Here is a 19475-nt window from a genome sequence, read left to right on the forward strand (position 1 = left end):
GTGTGCCATCAGTGGCTTCATTACAAAGCACCGGGTATTGCCTCTGCCTGTCGCTAAGACTCTGAGACAGCCTTGTTTGTTTGTTTCCCCGCTGTAATCCTCAGTTGAGGTTTGGCGTGCAGCGTGGAGCCTTAGCTGTGTTACCCACAGGCCTCTGGGAGCTGGAGCTCCGTGCCATGTACCAGGAAAAGGGAGAGAGAGAGGCACAGGAGACTTACACCCCCTGCACCTGATCATTACCATGCTAAATTTATATTGATTGCTGTAGCTTAAGAGCTAAATGTGAGTTATTCCCTCGACGCGGCCCCTATGTAGGATCTGTGGCGGTGGGCTGCGGGTAATCCAAAGAAACCACAACATGTGCACTGTGTTTGGCCATAGATATGGTAGCAGACATTATACAGTGCCAAGGACCATTTATGTAAACCTGACCTGACTTACATCAGTGCTTTTTAAATGATGAGTTGCTCCTAGATTACACACTATATCCAACCCTGCGTGCAGAGACTTATATGGGGAAGGGGCTGTCCTGAAGGGATCGGGCAGTCGGTTCTTTAAGACGTTCCCAGCTTTTCACTGCCCTTGCTCTGCTGGATAAAGTTGTATGTTTGTGGTGTGTCTCCTCCTGCAGGCAGGTTTCATCACACATATGCATATGTGCTTTGCCCTTGACATTATCATCAGCAGATTTGTGCTAGGGGCCCCGAGGTAAGGTTGAAATACTGCTGAGGCTTCTGAGAGAGTGGCCTGCTTTAGAGACAGTGTCCAGGGGCTAAATATGCACCCGGAGACGGAGGCAGAGGAAGGGAAAAAGCTCAGTAACTGAACCTAACAGAGCACCCCTCAGGGGACAGCAGTAATTAAACAGTGATTAAATTAAGGGGCAATGCGGGCAAAACGCAGACTGATTGACACTCTGCTGGCTCTCTCTCGCTCTTCCTCTTCCTGTCTCCCTATCTCGCTTGCTCTCCCTCTGCGGGTTCAGCTTTGTCGTGGAGCATTGCTTTCTATTGACCTCCAATTACTCACCCCTTAAGTTCCAATTTTCAAAAACTATTTTCTTAGCAGTGTTAAGCGCACAGATAATTGCACATTTGTGGGCTGAGCTGCAGGGACTGGGACATTGATGTTGAGTAAAGGGGGGAAAAACCTTAAATGCACAATGTCTTCCAGTACTACCAATGTTTACTTCAGATAAACTACAATCAGTCTAGCTATGCGACCGGACTACTATCAGTCTTTACTACAGATAGACTCACAAAAGTACAATCACAAGAAGCTGCCAGTGATTGAGAAACCGTACTCACGCGGAATCCAAAGCTTGTCTTCCTTTTTTTTCGAGCCTGTAGCCGGGCAGCTTTAGAAGTGCCTTATCAAATACTCTCCGAGGGGGGGGGAAATACTATAAATTACCTTTGGTGACTCCTTAAACCAAAAAGCAAATAGACAGAGAGAAGAGCTGCGCAACAGCAATAAAACCAGCTTTAACAAAACAATCAGAAAAACCAAGACACAGAAATTGCCTTCCTGCGAATCTAAAATTCTTCACACGTCCCTGGCTTACGCTGCTTACCACACTGCCCCAGGTCCTCAGGCCCTCCACTAGATTTTTATAAACTAGTCTTGTGCATATGAAAAGACATACTGAGGGCCCTTAAACAATCTGTTAAGTCTTTCGATAGTGAGGAAGCTCCTCTTAGTGTGTAATACAAATTCAAATACCTGTATGGAGATGGATTACAGGGGGAGACAAAGAACAGGGGCCTACTTTAGTGGATGAGTTCAAGATGACAGGTATTGATTAAGTGCTCAATGAGAGCAGGCCTATGAAAGGCCAGCCTCCACACAGCTCATGAAAGAATCATATAGCTCATACACAAGACGCTCAGCAAACACAGGCGTGGAGTGTAGGCGTGAGCTCATTCTAGATTGTCATATCGTGCACTTGCTTTTCAGTGGTCTAAAGCCATTAAAAAAGATATTCCACTTTTCTGATGTATTTTGAAAGCATATAAGTACCTATATATCTAGTTAACTATTGAAGGAAGCAGACGTCAGCAGCAAGAAGATGTGATGCTTTTGTGGATGTGGCTTTTGCCGAGAAGGACTGAAATGATTCACTCTGCCTGAATCCATTACTCCTTGGTTTGAACAGTGCAGTTTGACACCACACACTCCTTTATTCCTGACGCCGGTAGTGGAGGGAAAAGTGAAAGGATGTTCTCAAAGATAACATGTGAATTTAATTTCTTGGTGAACCAGCGGAACTGGAAGACATAGCCCTCCCGAGCATAAATTGTGCAGTCAACGCGCGGTTGTCAGGGTTTGTGATGATGCCGTGCGAAGACAGCTGTAATCGCAACAGCACTGCCAGCCTGACCCACCTCATCATCCTTGACATTTAGCACAGCGCTGTTTCTCCCTCTCTCCCTTCCTCGCAGTAAACAAATGTTTTAACCCTGATTTGTATCAGTGTAACCAGAGGACATGTAGTGACACAAAGTGTGGAAAACTTCTGAGAGATGTAGGGGGGTGTGGAAGAGGGTGTTGGGAGAGAGGGGGAGGGGGGGGGGGCAGAGAAAGGGAAGAGAAAGGCAGACAGAAGAAACAAGATAAAGAAAGGGGGAAAGAAAAATAGAGAAAGAGAGGGTGAGAAGAGAGCAGCAGGGAGAGATCTGGCCAGACTGCTGCCTAACAGGGGGCAACTGAGACTAATCTCTAAGGAAAGCTGTCAGGTCTCTGCAGACAATGTTCTGATGGAAAGTAGGCAATAAATGCTTCTTAAAGCCATCATGAATACGCAGCTTCCTGCTTCATACCAGTCACTGCTCGAACCTGGGTCCGAGCTCATTGTCCTCCTTCTGTACTGGCAGGTGTGCACCAAGTTGCAAGCAGGAACACTAAAAGCCCCTGAACGTTAGCCTCTGTGGGATATGTGGCTCGCTTCTAGGACAGGCTCATCAAATCAAAAACATAAGCAGTGTCGAATAAAAATCTATACTTGAGTTGTGAGGCTTCGAAATTTTGAATGCACTCAAAGAAACCACAATTGTTCAATGAGCAATAAGACTTTCGGAGTGAAATCCCAGACATTAAGTATGTATGTCCTTTACTGTATGGAAGTGTGTGGTTTAAAGGTGGATCATATGAATAATCAAACAGTATGGAAACATCTCCAGTTAAGCCAAATATGTCAGAAAGTAGCATTTTACAGACCCAGCCACCAAGTATTTTCAATATACAATTTGAGATCCATGAATAGCATTGACAAAAGGCACATTTGACGTGATTACCTCTTGACATTTTCCTCAATGAATGAAGGCAGCGGTAGATAAGGCAATCACTACGCTGACATAGTGTAAATAAATAAATATGCTCATTTATCCCGGTCTCCAGATAAAGGCATAAGGGCACATCGACGCATGAATGGACAGCGTCTCTCACCAGCCAGCCTACCCTGCCTGCTTCCGCTGGCTGTCTGTCTGTAGAAGCTGACAGTACAGCGGCGTGCCCTTCATTATCACCGGGTAATGCTCATCACAACGGCCGTGGCTTTTCTCCATAAAAACCCCAAGTCTCACTCACAATAAGAAATAGGGGAGATAAGGTGCAGGAGACCATTTCTGTTGACATTCACGATGGCAAACTCATCAGTCATGCTGTCAAAGGCACTGGTCTTGGCTAGTTTGGGATTTATGAGAAATAATGATGGGTCGAAAATAGCGGGTAGGGGCTTTGCTTTTACCTTTGGTTTGGGAGTGTTGTGTATTGAGGCACGCTCTGCATAAAACCCAATTTCTCTTGTCAGTGACCCTTGCACTGATATCACATCCAATCTCACCATGTTCGGGAGCTTTGGCTGGGCTTGCTTGAGTCGGCGCTGACATTTCCGCCTCACATGATAAAAGAGTAGAGCAGCAATAAGTTTATCTAAAAGGGAGAGCATCACCACAAGCATTAAGAATAGGTACCAGTCTTTTTGATTCACAGAAGAGAGGGTCAAGGCCTCTGCGTTGTTAATCAAACTATAATTCATCATAGAAAAACCAAATACCTCTCACTAAAAAACATTACCAGGGACCTGTCCTCTCCTGAACCCCATTTACAAATGGGACGACAACAATAATAGCAAGTGTCAAACACTCACATTTTCTCTTCAAACGAGTGACAGCCAGTGACAGATGCTCCCACTGCAATTCTCTTTGTAAACATTCTGGGACACACGTCAAAGCATGCATTGTGATTTACCACAAGGTCTATAAACTTAACGTAAATTATTAATTCCAAAGTCATTTGAAAGTGGATTTCAATATAGTTGCAAGGGCAACATGGCAGAATCGTATAGTACATACTACACAACTATAGATTATAGTCAGTAGGACTTTTAATGGGATCCCTGTGGGACCATGCTGCAGGGATGTCCTCAAGCACCAAATTATTAGTCCATTTCAGATTATCAAGTTTATTAATTACTATTCTTAATATATCTTATGAGAGTGCCAGGAGGTATTATAGCCTAACTACCTAAAAGCTGCAAATTAAATGTGCGACATACATTTACATTACACATATTAATGAAATACTAGATTGGCCATGTGGTTGGATCGCCTTTTTCCTTGAAAGTTCAAAATCATTCAAAATGAAGGCGCACCTGCAAAAAAAAAAAGAAGCAAAGTGAAACATTGCTCGTAAACCAAAGTGTTGAAAAATTACTGGACATAAGAGCTAGGGGGCAATTTTGATTCAAGTATGTGAATGAGACCTCTCGAAGCTCAAGGGTACTCGGATCTGTGTGGAAATTAAGCCATGAGATTGTAGCTGAGAGGATTGTGGATTGACAGCAACATTAGCCCCTCGGCACCTCTGCCATATCACACTATGGCTCTGGAAAGTAGCAAGACAGGAATAGCAAATTAAATCTTCTTAATAGTAGCAAGGGATGTACAGTCAGGTTGGTTTGAACCTGCTGGACTGTATGAGTGCAGGACATGAAGGGTGGTGTTTTTAGTGGAATCAAATGGAGTGGCTCTGAAGTGTTTTGGTTAATGGGTCTACTCCAACCAACTTCATACAAAAGGCACTGCTATATTTATATCAATTTGAAACAGGCCGCTTCATAATGCCTCCTGGCCCATTCTTGAAAACAAGTTCATGGGCCATGCCCTGTTCTTTGCGGTTAATTTGGATAGATTTATTAAATGCATTAAATTACAGACTTATGCAGTGACAACAGAGAGCGAAAACACTTGCAGCCCGGCACTGAGAGCATTCTGAGCACACGGCTATTGTTGTTGCTTTGTTGATGGTTTTCTCACTGGCTGCTTCTCCTCCAAGTCCAATGACACCACACTACTTTGCCACAAAGACTAACCTTAATGTGCACAAAGCCAGGTCGGCAAATCTTTGCACAAGCAACATGCATGCACGCACACAGTTTTAAAAGGAAGGAGGTACACAGAGGGAGCAAGGCATTTTTCAATGCATTTAGATGAGACCTTTAACAAAGGTCCCTAATGCAGATATCAATGAACCAAGGGACTGGGCTATCGGAGCGAAATTGGCTGACGGAGGGATGTCACCCCTGTGCATGAAAAATGATGGATCCCATTTGTAAACTTCTCCTCTACCCCGCCGCCCCTCCTCTCCTCCTGCACACGGGCACATGCATCCCTCCTTCATCACCTGCTCCTCCACTGGTTATTAAACAAGGATGCAAACCTATGACTTTGCTGACAAATAAGAAGTGGTCTGGTAAAATTGGCACTTTACTGGCCATTTCAACCGACTGTCAGGGAGTCCACAGAGGACCTGTGAGATTTCAGTGATGACGGAATAGATTAACATCATGGACTTTGTTTTTCATCTTTCTTTCATTTTCCATGCTATTCTCCCAGGACGTCAACAAACTGAAACCAATATCTATGAACCCGCAAACAAACAACTGGAGCTTTCAAAATATTAGATTCTGTGTGTTGCATTGGACAATCTACAGTTTCTTTCCACTCACTCTATGGTTGTGCTTGTTTGAGAAGCAAAGGCAAAACCTAAATCCATCTAATTCAGATGAACAGATTGCTCCATTACAACATGCACTTTTTATACCCTGAAATAAAACAGATTTATGTTTCATATACACAACGTCTCACTTTTTGAAAGCATGGGGCTAAGGTCTGAATGCAAACATCAACACAGGCCATGCATAATACAACAATTTACAGAGCTTGCAGAAACCATGCTCAGCATATAAAGTGTAATAAGCAACACAATATGCATACCGAGCATTCCTAAGGAAACAATGATATATTGCTAATCATCCTAGAATGTATTACTGCCATTTTAAAAGTGGTGTGTTTAGTCAAAGGTACTGAGGTTAATACAGGCAAACAGACATCTCTGCTGGAAAATGAAAACTTCCCAGTGGAATGCGACGGTCGGTTTAAGCGCTGACATTGTGCTTTCGGTGATGGAGTGACTTTGGGAGGGTTTGTGGTCTGCCAGCGTTCAAAGCTGTGCCTTGAGGGTAAGGGGTAAATTTGCTAAGTTAATCACATAATGAGGCCAATTAAACACGAGAGAACCTCGGTGAAATGGGAGCTGCCACAGAGCCTCGGACAAACGAGGCCCTGCTGATTTCTCTGGACAGAGGCTGGACAACCCAGTTTCAGCTCCGATAATCCTCTACTAAGTATTCACTTCAACACTTATTGTGTATCTTAATAATGTGTACAGTATACTGGATTATGTGTCTGTATTAGGTGAATTAATTTAGCCGGAATGTGTGCATTAACATCCAGGGAAGTCAGGATTAGGGCTGCAACTAACCATTATTTTCGTTATCCTTTAATGTGTGGATTAGATCTTTTTTTAGGTGAGCAAACATTTACTCTATAAATGTCAGAAATTTGTGGGAAATTCCTATTGCAAATTCTGAGTCCACAGTGATGTCTACGAATTGGTTTTGACAGACCAACAGCCCAAAACACAAAGCATAGTAATATTTAGGAAAATTGTGGAAAAAAATAGGTGCAATAGCGTATTTTCGTAATGGCCGTCTTCATGTGCGTAATGGAGTTCTACATTAACACAACTGCCATGAAAGAGATTTTTGTATTAATTGTTTTGGCACTCAACCGGTTTGAAATGGGCATTATTCGGTCGGGATAAAATTATCTTACATACATGTTCATTATACTCGCCAATACAAATTTAGAATTATTTGAACCAAAATCTCATTATAATTGTTTTCTTCTGTTGCCAGCTGGTAGTCAATCTGATCAAACCTCACGCACACAGTTCTGAGAGCGTAGATAACCTGCATGTGGACTGAGTTTTTCTACTGTTTAACTTTTAATAAACTAGAAAGGTGTCCTCAATAGAGTGCAGATCTCCCCCAGGTGTGTCTACAACGACAACTGTTGTATTGTGGGATTGAATAAATACAACCCACATCTGGCTAACCCCCTGTCTAGACATCAATAAAAGTGTCATAAAACACACTTCATTAAAGCTCAAAAACAAGCGGCGATGTATGCAGTCAATTAGCTCAAAGTCGTTGTGTAATACATTTCATACAATCTTTCCAAAAACAATATTTAACCCACCGAGCAGTCGGCCCACGTAGCAGCGGCTGGACGTTGCTCAGCACTATGGGCACTGTTCAGTGCTAATCGCCAAACACCAAAAGTGGGTTAACTGTTTTTCCCCCACTGTGTCTCTGGGTACAATAGAGACTAGGGGTGGGACATTCACTCAGCTGTATTATCACTAGCGGTACCTCCCTGCCGGGGGTCGGAAAAGAGTAGTGAGTGAGGAGTCAGGAGGCAGTTAATGGCGGTATAAAACAGGCAATAAAATGTGTTTGGGGAAAGTGTGAGGCAGCACAACGCTAAGAGATCCTTGAGCATGCAGCTATATGGGCAACCAAAATAGTATGTTTGCTGCAGCATTTTGTGAATATTAGCTGTGGACGGACACATAAGTGCACACACACTCGCGGACACACATGCGAACGATCACATGATCCTAGTTTTTAGTCATTGTTTCAGCACTAGACTGGATTTGTCTTGATAATGTTCAGGAGTAATGTGAAGAAGTATGTCAGTCGAACCTTGAGCAACACCAGCCTCATTTCACCTGAACCTCTGTTGTATGTATCAAATGTTTCAAATATGTATTGAGTATTTCCTAACATTGCACCTCTCCATCACAAACAAGCTTCTTGGTGGCTGGTCTGCACTCGGTTCCCTTGATTGTTACTGCAGGGAAGTGTTGTTGACGAGATTATCTGAGCGTTCGAGTGCTTTTGAAGGGTCTACAGAAGGATAAATCACTCTTGCAGCAATTAGACTTCCCTGAGTGCTTCCTACATACCTGTAACTTCCCAAGCACAGCAGGCCTGAGGTCAAAGATTGGGAACAAGATGAATGACCGTGAAACAGTATATTACACTGTATATGTGCCATCCTCTTACACATAAGAGTCCTAAGAGCACTATACACTTGGAGTGTTGCCCCCTTCTAAACTATTTCTACATCCAGCACAGATCGAAGCATTTGAGAGTTATGAATCCCTGTGTTATGATACAGACATGTCTGCCTAACCTGTTCATCAACTGAGAGCTGAGGCCTGTGGGTGTTAAATACTAATCAGAAGTAGCCAAAGATGGAATATCTTTTCTTGCAAACAGTAGGGCCACCATAAATGACAAGCTGTGACACTGTCACGGACCCAACACAAAGCAGTAAGTAATTGCAGAAAGAGCAGCGCATTAAAACATGAACACATGTAGAGATGTATAGACACTAATGAAAGCATATTTCATCGCCATCGAGGGTTTATAAAAAGGCCCACCACGATCCACTAATCTGGATGTAGAGGATTTGCTCAGAGTAAGATGGACAAGGGAAATTAAGGCAGGCACATTTACACCAGATCATATTGCAATGATTTGTTAATAAAATGCAAAGCGACAGGCTAGATGTGAGACAGCGACTAAAGCGCTTCCATGATTTAGACTTAATCCATCATTATCCCGCCTTTGAAGTGACCTCGCTGTGCGTGTTCCCACTGTGACCCAGAAGCACACTCACAGCGTCTTCATTAGCCGGGATGAAACACAGTCACAGCACACACGACTTTGATGTCCCGTCCCGTCCACACAGACATCCACATACACACACAGGACACCTACTCACACACCACAGATATCCTTATCACTGACTACACTGAGGCATGGAAAAACATTATGGTTTTTAATCAATTATGGCTCTCACCTTTGGGGCAGCACATTCATTACATATGATAGGAGTAGCTAAGGGACAATATTCCAATTGCGTGCCGAGATTGAAATGAAAGAAATTGTATGGTTAGAGGGTAGACAAAGACTGCAATTTCGCACAGCCGAACATCCCCGGCTGGATTTACATATGTCCACACTAAAGGCCTACACTGCTGATATTTCACTGATATAATTTATGTGTACCCAGTGATTTATCATCCTTAGATCACTGTGTAGAAATCAAGTACAGATCTTCTAAAGAGGTCCATGCATGCTGCCAGTAAATGATAGCCGTTATAAAAGTTTACCATGGCAATGAAATGGAACGAATCCATCAAAAAGGCACAGATTGCCGTCATGCAAAATGGTGTCCAATCAGAGGTAGTTATGTGGTGGGAGATTAAAAAAAGAAGATTAGACACATGCAGCACACGCATGCAACAACACTGGTCTTTGTTATTACAAAAGGCATGTACGGGTAAAAGGCAATGTACATGAAGCTGTCAGGTCAGCTAAACAGTCGACTAAACAACAGATGAGATCCGTTGATGTTGAGGTACTCTAATGAATCCTTGTGTGAAACTAAACCATTTTAAAATAATAGGTTCATCATATGGGACACTACTTCCCATTCAAATATTTTAGCACACAAGGTTAAGTATGATTGTTGTCATAGTAAGCAGCAAAAAGGCACTTGGAACTGGGCCACATTAGCATATGGGAATTCAAAGGAAGTCTAAATCTCGAATGAATCACTGTTTAGTAAAGTCAGACAAACATTTGGAAGCTCTTGGTAAGTAAAAGGTAGGTTAGTAAGAAGTTAAGTATTTATATGTAAGTGCATACTTTCACATGTCGATAATCTGATAATTTGATAATATTCATACTAAGAAGTCATAATTATGTCAGGTACCAAGTTATGAGTAAATATACATGTATCTGTATTTTCTCTGCAGGAAAACCATATATATGTACTTCTTCTTTTCTATCAGGAAATGACATATATTTTTAAAGCTGCTTCTTTGGAAATAAATAAATTGAAAAAATCACAACGTATTCATGAGTAAATGTCAACAAAAGAATTGACTCACTATGTAAATGAATGTATGTAAATTGGAGCGTTCGTTCCTACAACAAAATGTGTGAACCTTAAATAAAGAACCCATCTGTGTATTTGGCACTCAGTCTGCTGAAGTCTACTACCGTACAAAAAAGGTGTGAGCACCCATGCGGTGAGCTCCTCAGCACACATGTTTCTGAACGGAGTAGAAGTAGAGTCCTTTCCCAAGGCAATGGCCCGTCAGGCCAGACAAGCAGGCCGGGTGTTAAAGTGTGAGGCGGGTACACAGAGTAACAACAGGGACATCTGCCGTGGGAATGCACACATCCATCTTACTAAGGACAAGCCAGTCTGGGAACAGATAAAGGAAAACGTTGGGTTAGTGCGAAAAGAGAAGGAGAAAAGAAGTCAGAGAAGGGGGGGAGCGGTTGGAGAGAAACAGAGAGAAAACTAATGTCTATGCATCTGCGTGTGTGCACAGTGGTGGATGGGAGCTGCAAAGGAGCAAATGAGCGAAGACAAGGTGACACTAGACAGAAGGGAGAGGTTGGTATAACAGTAATAGCTAACGCGACTGTCGGCACCATCTGCAGACAGTGAAGGCAGAAAGAATTACATCAACACAATATGAAAGTGGCTTTTTATTCCCACGAGGCTGTGATCATTAACAGGCGTACAGAAGCCTGTTGTGGACATCAACGCCTACAGTACAAAACTGTAGTGAAAAGTTAAACTTTACTGAATGAATGAGACAAATCTCCTTTGAAAACTTAGTTTTACTACAGACAAAAGCACAGTAAGAACCTTTTGGCAATGACGGTTTCAATTTAATATTCACACGTTTTGAAAATAACTCATTATGTATTTGCAAAAACAGATTGCAACTCTCTTATTTAATCAAGTATGACATAAGGAAGGTCAGTTGAGAGGACAGCAGTAAGTCTCAGCTCCCACCGTCATGCCCGCTTTATAACCATCTGGATACGACCACAAACACTGCAGTCAGCAATCTGGGTGCAGTGATATCATGTACCATTCTCCATTTGTTTTTATTTTTAGACCATTTCCTCGTCACTGTATAATCAGTATATATGGTCTCACCGATAAAACACTCCCCCCCCCCACGCTCTCTCCCTGCCTCTACATTACCTTATCACACAGAGATTTTAACTGTGCTCCCGGCCATTAGCTTCAGAGAGTGACCAGTCTCCCAGGCTGAAGCAGAGAGAGAGAGAGAGAGAGAGAGAGAGAGAGAGAGAGAGAGAGAGAGAGAGAGAGGAGATGGAGAGGGAGAGGGAGAGGGAGAGAGAGAGAGAGAGAGGGAGAGGGAGAGGGAGAGGGAGAGAGAGAGAGAGGCTGTGACATCCTGGGATGATGTCAGCGCCGAAAAGGTCTTTTCATAACACCACCTGTCCTTCTTGCCTGCGAGAAGACTCCATAGGGCTCAGTGCATGTGGAGGTTTCTGTATAAAATGACCTTCAGCAATGTCCTTTCACTTGCACAACATACAAAAGTTCATCAGCCCTTTTGTCCTATTCCGGCTGTGAGTGCCCCGCTCAATAGCTTGCGTAGACGGTTTCTGTGAGGGAGGTGTATGTGGTGCATTTACCTGGATAAAGGTTAAAAAAGGAAGCGTATATTGTGTATACTTACATCAACGTAGGCTGTCTACAATTAAAGACATTTCTTCCTCAATAGAGCCGACAAATCTGTAAAAAGTAACTCCTTAAATCTTTTGTTTTCCGGAGATGTGCTTATTCGTTTCTTGGAAATAGGTCAATCTCCATTAAAAAAAAAAGCAAAAAAAATGACGAGTCCACAAAAAACAAATCTTCAACCAAAACTAACCATTAGCACAAATACATAAGGAGCACTATTCATTTGAGTGTTTTAAAGTAAATTGCCTACAACTACAATCCACAATCACTGCAATCATATGACATTAAGAGAACAGAATTCATACGAGCCCATTAATTAGACCTTCCCTAAAACAGACCAGAAACACTCGAGCCTCCTCTGAGAGCACAACAGCTGATTTGACGTCACGTTGACAACAACTGTTGTGCGGCTCACTGAAGCGTTTGAGCTGGTCAGAGTGCTCGCCATGTGAGGCGACTGACATCTTATTGACAGATGGCCAGGCTCCTGCCCGCCACAGGAGACCTCAAAACCAAACAACCACTGGATACACCACTGTGATCCTTACATCGATATCAATCAATTATTCACCAATTTGTGCTGGCTCGCAAAAAGCAGCTCAAATGCATTTCACAAGTGCCAGACCCATATGCATTTTGTAGGAGGGAGCCCAGCTATTACCTCGCGTTTGATCCTGCAGTTGCGGTGAACTATCTTTCGCACTGTCACAGCGTGACACAGAAAGCGATTAAGTGGGTCAATGATTCTTATTGTATGTATTACAGCCATTAGCTTTTATGGAAGAACACATCATGTGCACCACTTTCACATCTGAAGTAACATACAGGGAAGTCAGGTTTGTTCTCTTGCACATTTCCTTCTCCACAAAACCGAGGTCAAGCCGTGGACGTTTCTGCATACTAAGTGCACTTGATCTGAATACATAACTAGGGAGGAATAGTTTTGTGTGGGCGCTTCTGTTATGGTACATGCTGAAGAGGAAGAAGCGGCGGTAGCAATCATACTGGAGTTGTACGAGTGACTGTGTCTTGTGGCTTTGGCAGTTCTTGAGGGAGATCTAGTTTATTATTCCTTGTTTAGTTGGCCTCCCTGGACTTTTTCCATTGAAGTGCTTCATATGAAGTATAAAGTAAAGCACCACTACAGTGTGTTTAATATGAGGTGCTTTGGTTTGCTTTGGTACATATCATCACACGCTCCCTTTCTCTCCCTCATGTTACGTAGAAATATTAAAGCTGTGCCCCGAGGTCAATGGCAACAGCCCTCATTGTCCCCTTGTGTTCTTCATAGCCCCCGCTATGAGAGGCGATGATTCATTCTTTTGATCCACTCCAATATCATTAAGTTATTAGTTGATTTCAACGGATTTAATCAGCATAGTAATTCCTCTCCATGGGAAGATAAGTCTCTCTCAAGAGCAGTTATGCCGTTCACTATGCCTGCTGATTAGACACAAGCCCCCAAAATAATTCATCAGAAAACTGAAAAAAATAATTTATCAAAAGTGCTTCTCACAAAACCCGCTCAGGACCTTTGCTTCTTAATAATTAAACTCTGCAATTAGGCATCTTACCATGCACTCAGTGTGAGGCTCCATGTAATATTCATAACCATACATAATTATGCAATATATTCACTGAAATAAGAGGCCATATATTCACGGTGGGGCTGTCAAGAGGCAAGACATTTTTATTTGGTTTATAACACTGTTTCATCTTATACATGAGCAGCTGGCTTCTGGAGACAGAAGAGAACGAGGACGTCTGGTCCTTAGCAGTCTGACACTGTATTCTGTGGCTGTGGCTCGTAGAGGATCGAGAAAGAGAGGACGGAAAGGGAGAGAGAGAGAGGCACTGAGCGGCAATGCTCTTGCTATGGGAACCACTAATACCAAAGTCTATCTGCTGGACACAACAAAGACAAACCTTAGTGGTTTCATACATTGACCACAGTCGACACACAAGATGCAGGAAGAAAGACTCCATTAAATTAAAATGGAGTTGAGATGGGGTGCTGTCTCGGGATGTATTGTATGATAAATTATACATAATGCTCATCCCGGGCTTGGTGAAGAACTAGAGAAAAACAATTGTCCCAAAGCCCTTGATGGTGCCTGAAGCAAATAAGCAACAGCAGCGGTCTGCAGTGGACACACTGTGGACAAGGTTGGCTTTCATCTCGAGACGCGGTTCAAAGCTGCGGGCTACGCGCAGAACAAACTGGCAATCAAAGCTAATGTGTAACCGGGCAGTGGTGCACTTCACAGAGCCTGTCGTGTCGAGTGCAGCGGAGATCACACACAGACGCCTCTCTCACATCACAATGCCTGATTTTCAACACACGGCCTTTGGAACGTATTATTTTTCACCATGTGAATGTAAAAAAAAAAAAGGAGAAGAAACTTATTACTGTTGGGAGCTGCTGTCTTTCGAAGGCCTTTCATGACATTTATATGATGAATGAGAAGAAAAGCATATATTTTCTTCCAACTTTACTGTAGTTAACAAAGGCTCTCATTCTCTCGGAGCGAAGCCATCCCCGAGGATACCATTTGTGCTTCAATGATGGGTGAATGAAGCAGGGGATAAATATGCATTCTGTATCATAAGATGTATTGTATTGTAGTGGACTAACATCCATCGAACATTCAACTACTTTAGTGTCGCAAATATCACAAAGCTGTCGTTGGACGGATTTCATAAGCACTTAATATCTACACCCAGCATCTGTACTGCTCACAAAGTTGTTGTAACATATAATAATAACAACAATATAATTACATGGAACAAGCTGTATCCCAACCGTTGTGTCCTACTGGATATGGAGCTCCACCATTCTGCGTGGTCTTTTATGTATTGTGTGTACAAGTTGAATCAGATATTAAATTATACTATTTGCATTGTACATACCTTGTGATTGAATTTAAAAGATTAAAAGAAAATTCATAATATGAATAAAAATAAATAACATGCAGGAGTCAATCTAACCAAGACTTCTCACAGAAAACCAGAGCGTGTTTTTTTATCTTGTGCTGCACTGCAAAACAATGACCTTTTGCGATATGACACAATTTTACTGTCGGTATAATACAGATATGATTAACATAAATAAGACTTAAAGTCAAATAGGCGTAAAGGTCGTCACTCAGGACTAGTCTTGGGTCTGCAAGGTGATTTACAACAACTTAATTTGACTGTGTAAAGTAATTTATCTGTGACAGAGCAAGCCATGCAACTCTCTGAATGTCTTGCGCACGTACAGGCGACAATATGCCATGACTACACACATCTCATATCTACCCAATCAGTCAAGATGCTTTACAACTTCTGTCACAGGCCCTAACAGTTCTCGTAAATTACAAGGCCATTGTACATGGTGCCAATAACTTCTGAAGGAGAATCTCAGCCAAACTGAACCCAGTGGTATCTCTCGCTTATACACATGGAAGTCAAGATGGAATACCTTGGATAAAGTATATGAAGGAGGCAGGGGAAGTACTTTGATGGTAGAATTGCTTTTATAAAAAGGCCTCCTATTTTCCCTCAGCTGACATTCTTTTCAAGGATAAAAACTGGCCCAGATATTGACATTTTGATGCTAAGCAGGTGGCAGGCAGGTTTGATTCCGTTAGAGATCACTTGCATTTCCTTTCACATCCCACTTCCCTCCACTATGGCCCAGACGAGTCTCCTGTTCAGCTTTGCATCTGTGCCATCTGCAGATACCCTGTGACAGCTTGGGAATGTGAGGCATGAATGATGCGGAATCATTCATAAACACCAACAACAATGTCATGTGATAGGGACAGAAAAACGAGTATGCGGGTCTGGAGTCTGCAAGCCATAATGTGCTGTGATATATTTCAAATGCCCCCTGCAGTGTCCATTGATATTCTGCAGGGAAATTAAAGCCAGCAGTAGATCATTGTATAAGGCTGCATCTCAACCTCTAGTGCTATCAATATGAGGATAATTGAAAGAACGTACGTAAAAAGCATGCACACGTGTGCGATGAAAAACACCTGCTGTGAAGTGTCTGTTAGGTAACTCTTTGTGTTTTTGTACCTTTATGATAGCATGGATGACACGTGAGTGGGGTAGGGAGTATGCTGTTAGCGCGGGATGCGGTGATTTTGCTGGTTTCACACTGACAAGAGGAACCTCAGATTGAAGGGCAAACAGTGTTACCACGTGCAGGGATTCACATCCCGTTCCATTTAGTCCCCTTTGGAATTTTCACAGGGAACAATTGAAGATGCCTGACTATCAAAGCCTATGTTTTGTAAGCAATTACAATGAAATTGCCTGAACCAGCTGAACAGCATATCCCCTCAAAAAAGGAGAATGTCAAGTTCATATCAATGCTTTGGTTTGTTTTTTAACACTATGTTATCTTTTTTTCCCCCATTATCAAATGTGTATGGCACATATTTAGTATTTTCTCAGATGTGTTCTTCTCTATATCAATCAAATAAAAGTCAGACCATGCAATACTACTTAGTGTAAGAAGTCACGGAGGGGAAGTAAAATGGATTTTCATAAGGATTTTCATAGTAACAGGGTACATCTCATTCTGTCTGAGTGGTTCCAAATTACAAACGACATGGGAAATATAAAGAGCGGTGAATAATCCCGGGCTCTCAGCGTGGCACACCTTGATGTGCAGGTGCCTTTAATACAAGAATAAGTCATCTGAGATTGGGGAGGCAAAAAAACCTACTCAACCAGATGGTCTCCATAAACCATGGCGTAAAGCTCTCCCAGATGTTGAGAGGTGGTTGCGGATCCGGTGACATGCAATGTGAGGGAGGAACTGGTAATGCAGAGTGTATTAGCGGTCTCTTTATGGGTGCATTAGGTGCTGTGGAGGGGAACGCGGGGGCCGCCGCCACTGCTGCCAGTGAGCTACTACCAGGCTTTATGCTTTGATGAACCTACCCTTGAAAAGCCGGGACACCCGTGACCGTATTCTGCAGAGCCTGGAAGACACCTCCCTCTCTTTAGCCTCCTGGAAAACATAAATCAGTTTCTCATATCATCATCTAGTCACATTCGATGCATATGCAGCTCTAATCGGTAAATCTGTCAGCTTTCTCCCCTTTTAGTGATAGATCAGATTCGTAATACTCTCCCACATATGCAGTAAATCTCTGACGAAGCCTACGTTTCTTAAAACTCAAAGACAAAACTGCATGAAGCAGAGAACTTCACTTGAAACTACATACAGAAAGTGGAGAAGCGGCTCAGTTTTGGATGTCTCCGTGCAAAGCTTCAGTGCATTCCAAAGTGTCATCTCTCTTCCTACCACTAAGCAGTGGCCCAGACAGGAAACCAGAATACATTTCCCCAGTTCGTTGTCCCCGCTGAGGACTAGCAGAACATCTCAGTCTGATTAATGGCTGTACACTGTCTAATGAACAGTAATTGAATGGTATAATGCAGTAGGTCCTTAAAAGCCCAGAGGAGTCGTCTTCCTCTCCCTAGCTCTCTGGAAATGTAAGGCGGTGACATTGTCTAGAGTTGATTATAGTTGACCTTGCATGGGGAGAATAAGGCCTTTGAAATGGCTAACCTAGGCTTCAGGGAATAGGAGCACGGAAAAACAGCTGAAAGACAAATGAAATGGACTCGCATTGGAAAAAGAAAGGAATGGATCAATGCAGCGCTCAATAATGATTCGATTTTTTATCACAAAATTCTTAAGAAGAGGAAGACAATTGATCAAACATCCCTAGTCGTATTGGCATTTCTAACAATATTAATTAAGAAAAAATGCTTAGCTCACTGGTTGATAAATCAGCCAATATTGTTAAATCAAAACAAATGATAGTTGTAAACACAATACCGCACCATTGAGTACAAATCTACCCTTGTCCACATTTCCTCAAAGTGTATGACATCCACAACATAGACTGAGTCCCCCCTCATGAAATCAATCAACTCCTTAACAGAGTGCACTCTAAAGGAAAACCCAACCTTCAGAAAGCCCAACAAAAGTCAGTCAAGTGATTATAAGAAAAGCTTTGATAAATGTGCATCAGGCTCCAGTCCGCCATCCTCCGCTCTCTTCCACTGAGATAGCCTGCCTTCACTCCCAGCGGACGTCTCCACTTGGCAGAGATGCTGAATCTCGTTATTCTTTATTTGGCCTGGACCACACAGGTCAATATCACACACACACACACACACACACACACACACACACACAACTGCCTCACCGGTGTATTGTCTGTAAATGTATTCACTATTTAAATTCAATGCAATAAATCATTTAAAGCTTGGGCTGAAAATGTAATCATGTAATTGAATTTGGTCATCAATATCTACTATATATATGCACATATACAGAGTACACAGGGCATTTCGCAAGCACATTTGAGCGCTGAAGTGGGAGGAAATCTGTCCGAACTCGGCTCAAAGTATGAGTCATAGCGGTGCAGTTATCCCTCATTATTATTCACAGCCCTCTAAATGATGAGGCTGCCGACAACGAGACAGCCACAGTCTGTTTGGCCTCAAAAAAAAGAAAACCAGGAGAGTTTGCATTGATGATGATTAGACTTTAAATTCGGTAAGTCTCACCTGCAGTATCATTATTTCTGGTCTGATGACAACTCGTATGAAGGTACTGAACAAGAATGAACATAAAACTAAATTGCCGCAAAGAAACATTTTAGTAAAGGTGGCAAAAAAAGTTGTCTGTCTACTTTAAAAAAGTGTATTTTAAGTAGTTTGAGACCTCTTTAAACTTATCACAGATACAATTTGAACATTACAGTGTAAACTCATCTCACCTTTATCACATTGTTCCTTATGTCAGTCTTCGTTAGCTAACAAATCAAATTGTGCTAGATGAGATAATTATTGCAAAAAGTAGCTGAGTTCGTACCAGAAATTGTTATTATTATTTCTTATTATCTAATGGTTTTTCCCTGTAATCCATAGCCAATCTGAATCAGCAACATTCCTCTATGATTAAAAGTGATAAGTAATGAATTAAGCTATTGATGAGGTCTTTAGCCAGGGTCATAACTGGCCCCCAGAAGTCAATAACTATCCCGATAAGAATATCTTTATTGCAAAAGTGCATACGGCAGCAAAACTATCACCACACCAAAACATTCCCCTATGGTGTAATTGCCACTGCTTGAAATTATAGTTTTCATTAAAACAAAATGTTCAAGGTTATTGATTGCTTAAATAAGACTCAATATCATCTCATTTCAAAGCCAAATGAAATTGCTTGGAATGGTAATATCACCCAACTATTGTGTGCATTCATCACAGTTATGCTGCTTCATACTGCTGTCCCTCGAGGATTATTAGAGAGAAATAAGTGTATTTAAATGACTGTAATTTTCTAGGAACCACGGATCCATGCAAAAACATCTGTATACACAGCTCAGCCCTACTTCATCACTGGGAACGTACACAATCACCAGAGTCAAATGCATCAAATACAACCACATACTGTTATGG

General features: G+C 42.2%; 1 protein-coding gene across 1 annotated transcript in view; it reads right to left on the reverse strand.

The window, feature by feature from the left end:
• The window catches only part of LOC137787806 (doublecortin domain-containing protein 2), a 131045-nt gene that overhangs the window by 103008 nt on the left and 8562 nt on the right, over positions 1 to 19475 (reverse strand). Inside the window, 1 exon segment of the mRNA XM_068580545.1 lies at positions 16935 to 17004. Coding sequence (XP_068436646.1) covers positions 16935 to 17004 — 70 coding nt within the window.

This window comes from Clinocottus analis, unplaced genomic scaffold (genome assembly GCF_023055335.1).
Source record: "Clinocottus analis isolate CAN_PGR_092001 unplaced genomic scaffold, fCliAna1.0.p SCAF_17, whole genome shotgun sequence".
Taxonomy (NCBI): domain Eukaryota; kingdom Metazoa; phylum Chordata; class Actinopteri; order Perciformes; family Cottidae; genus Clinocottus; species Clinocottus analis.